Source organism: Prionailurus bengalensis, chromosome C2 (assembly GCF_016509475.1).
Source record: "Prionailurus bengalensis isolate Pbe53 chromosome C2, Fcat_Pben_1.1_paternal_pri, whole genome shotgun sequence".
Lineage (NCBI taxonomy): Eukaryota > Metazoa > Chordata > Mammalia > Carnivora > Felidae > Prionailurus > Prionailurus bengalensis.
The window spans coordinates 14,835,230-14,837,500 of NC_057350.1; the positions used below are offsets into that span (position 1 = coordinate 14,835,230).

At 46.4% G+C, this 2,271-nt stretch overlaps 1 protein-coding gene across 1 annotated transcript; it reads left to right on the plus strand.

Annotated features, from left to right (window-relative positions):
- Window positions 1–472: 472 nt before the first annotated feature.
- On the plus strand, window positions 473–1,370 carry LOC122492324 (keratin-associated protein 26-1). Its single transcript, XM_043596040.1, has one exon. The coding sequence runs from the start codon at window positions 554–556 to the stop codon at window positions 1,103–1,105; it is 552 nt and encodes a 183-aa protein (XP_043451975.1). The 5' UTR covers window positions 473–553; the 3' UTR covers window positions 1,106–1,370.
- Window positions 1,371–2,271: the final 901 nt, after the last annotated feature.

A 2,271-nucleotide genomic window follows, 5' to 3' on the forward strand; every position in this document is an offset into this window, starting at 1 on the left:
CTTTTTCTGCTCCGAATCATATAGGTTATAGAATTTTTCACATTCTTTTGCCACATACTTGCTTTCACGTTTCTTACTACTGACCATTTGCAAAAAGAATAGAATGGCCCCTCAAAGAGAGATCATTTGCTGCTGTTCCAGAGGATGTTGCTACAACTTTTCCAGTCTGAAAGGCAATTCCAAGGGAGGAATTGTACGAATGTTTGTGTAGTGGTGGTTGTAATTGGATTACGCGAATGACCTTCAAACGCGTCTGTTTTCATTGGGTAATTTAAGAAGGAGCGATCCTCTTAAAATTCAGTCGCACTTCTTTCTCGATCTCCTTAATCAATGGATGGAACGTCCAGCTTTATGGGCGCTGGGGACACCACTTCCTGGACTATAATGAAGAGTTCCGATGCAGCTTCCTACAAGGAGGAGGAAGAGAGTCTGTGTACACAATCGCCACCTTCTAGGGATATATAAGGGTGGAACCAAGTGAGGGACACAGTGAAACCCGAAGACACTCGCATCTCTCCATTCAACCACAACCCACCTTCGGAACAACCTCGCGATGTCTTGTCACAACTGCTCCACCAACTACAGCTTGGGATCCCTCAGCAATCCCTGCCATCTTCCGCTCACGTCCTCCATCACCCTCTGTTCCACGGGCGTGAGCTGTGGCGATGTCCTCTGCTTGCCCAGTAACTGTCAAGGCCATCTCCGGCCGCTGGACAACTGCCAAGAGGCCTGCAATGAACCAACCAGCGGCCAGCCAGCCCCCCAGGAGCCCAGCAACTTCGAAACTTCTTGCTGCCCTTCTGCTACTTACTACGTGTCCAGACCCTGCCAAGGAACCACTTTTCTTCCTGCCGGTTCTTACGTCTCTGGCTCCTGTGTCCCCATCTCCTACAGGCCTCTGAGCTATGTGTCCAGCAGCTGCCGACCCCTCAGCCTCCCTACTTACGGATGCCGCCCCTTGAGCTGTTTGCCCTGCAATCCTCAATCGCTTCACGTTGTGCCAAGTGGCCTCAGACCTCTGCGTCCTCTCCTCGGTGGGTGCCAACCTCTGACCCACGTGTACAGCACCTGCCGTCCATCCTGCTCTGCGCTGGGAGGCCAGTAGCTTCCTTGTTCCACTTAATAATCATATGCTAAGGATCCAGGACAAAAATGCAAACTCTGGGGACTTTGGGTTCTTTCCTAATAGTGCCTTTCCTTGCTTTTACTGTGCCTGATGTAGTTCAAGCCCCTCCTTTCATATTTTTATCTTTTTATTCATCTCTCCTTGGCATTAAGTTATTTGATGTACAACGTGGTTCAATGTCATTCAGATGCGGGAAGAATTTATTCGGTTCATGTTGAAATAAATTGGATTAAGTCAAAATTAAGAAGCTGGTTCTTCAGTTCGTCTTTCATTATTTTGGTTTTTTTTTAATACTTTTTTTAATGTTTATTTATTTTTGAGGGGTGTGGGCAGGGAGGGAGGGAGACACAGGATCTGAAGCAGGATCTGCACTGGCAGCAGAGACCCTGATGCGGGGCTCGAACTCATGAACCGGGAAATCATGAGCTGAACTGAAGTTGGACACTTAACCAACTGAGCCAGCCAGGCACCTCTTTCATAATTTCACTTTAATACAGAAATGACCAACTAAAACTGCTTGTACGATAAATGAATAGTACATGGGTTACTCAACCATATGCTCTTATCTGACATTGAGGGAATAGCTTGATGGTTTATTCCTCAAGCTTCTTTCTAGATCTCTGATCCTATGTACTTAAGAGACCCAAAAAGCCCTTGGTGGAAGTTATTTTGACTTCTCAACAGGAACATTTTCCTGATCTCTCTCACCCAATGAATGTACTTCCATCCAAATCTCCCTTCTAATTGCAAACTGACCATGTTTCACTGAACCTTAAGCCTTTGATGGCTTCCTATGCTCTATTATCATATAATAAAAATGCAAACGCCTGATCATGAATCTGTTTTCCCTCATTGCCTTCCTCCCCGTCCCATCTGTCTGGCTTCATCCCCCTCTCAACATTGCCAACACCAAGCTCTGGCAATTCTGACTTACATATAAGGCTTCGAATATCTGTGTTTTACAATTATCTACCCTTCTGCACATCTCGTCATCAAAGCCAGGATGCACTTCTGATCAATCTACTTTGAAAACTTGTACTCACTTTTAAAAACACAGGTCAGGGGAGCCTGGGTGGCTCAGTCGGTTAGGTGGCTGCCTCCAGCTCAGGTCATGATCTCACGGTTTGTGAGTTCAAGCCCTGCTC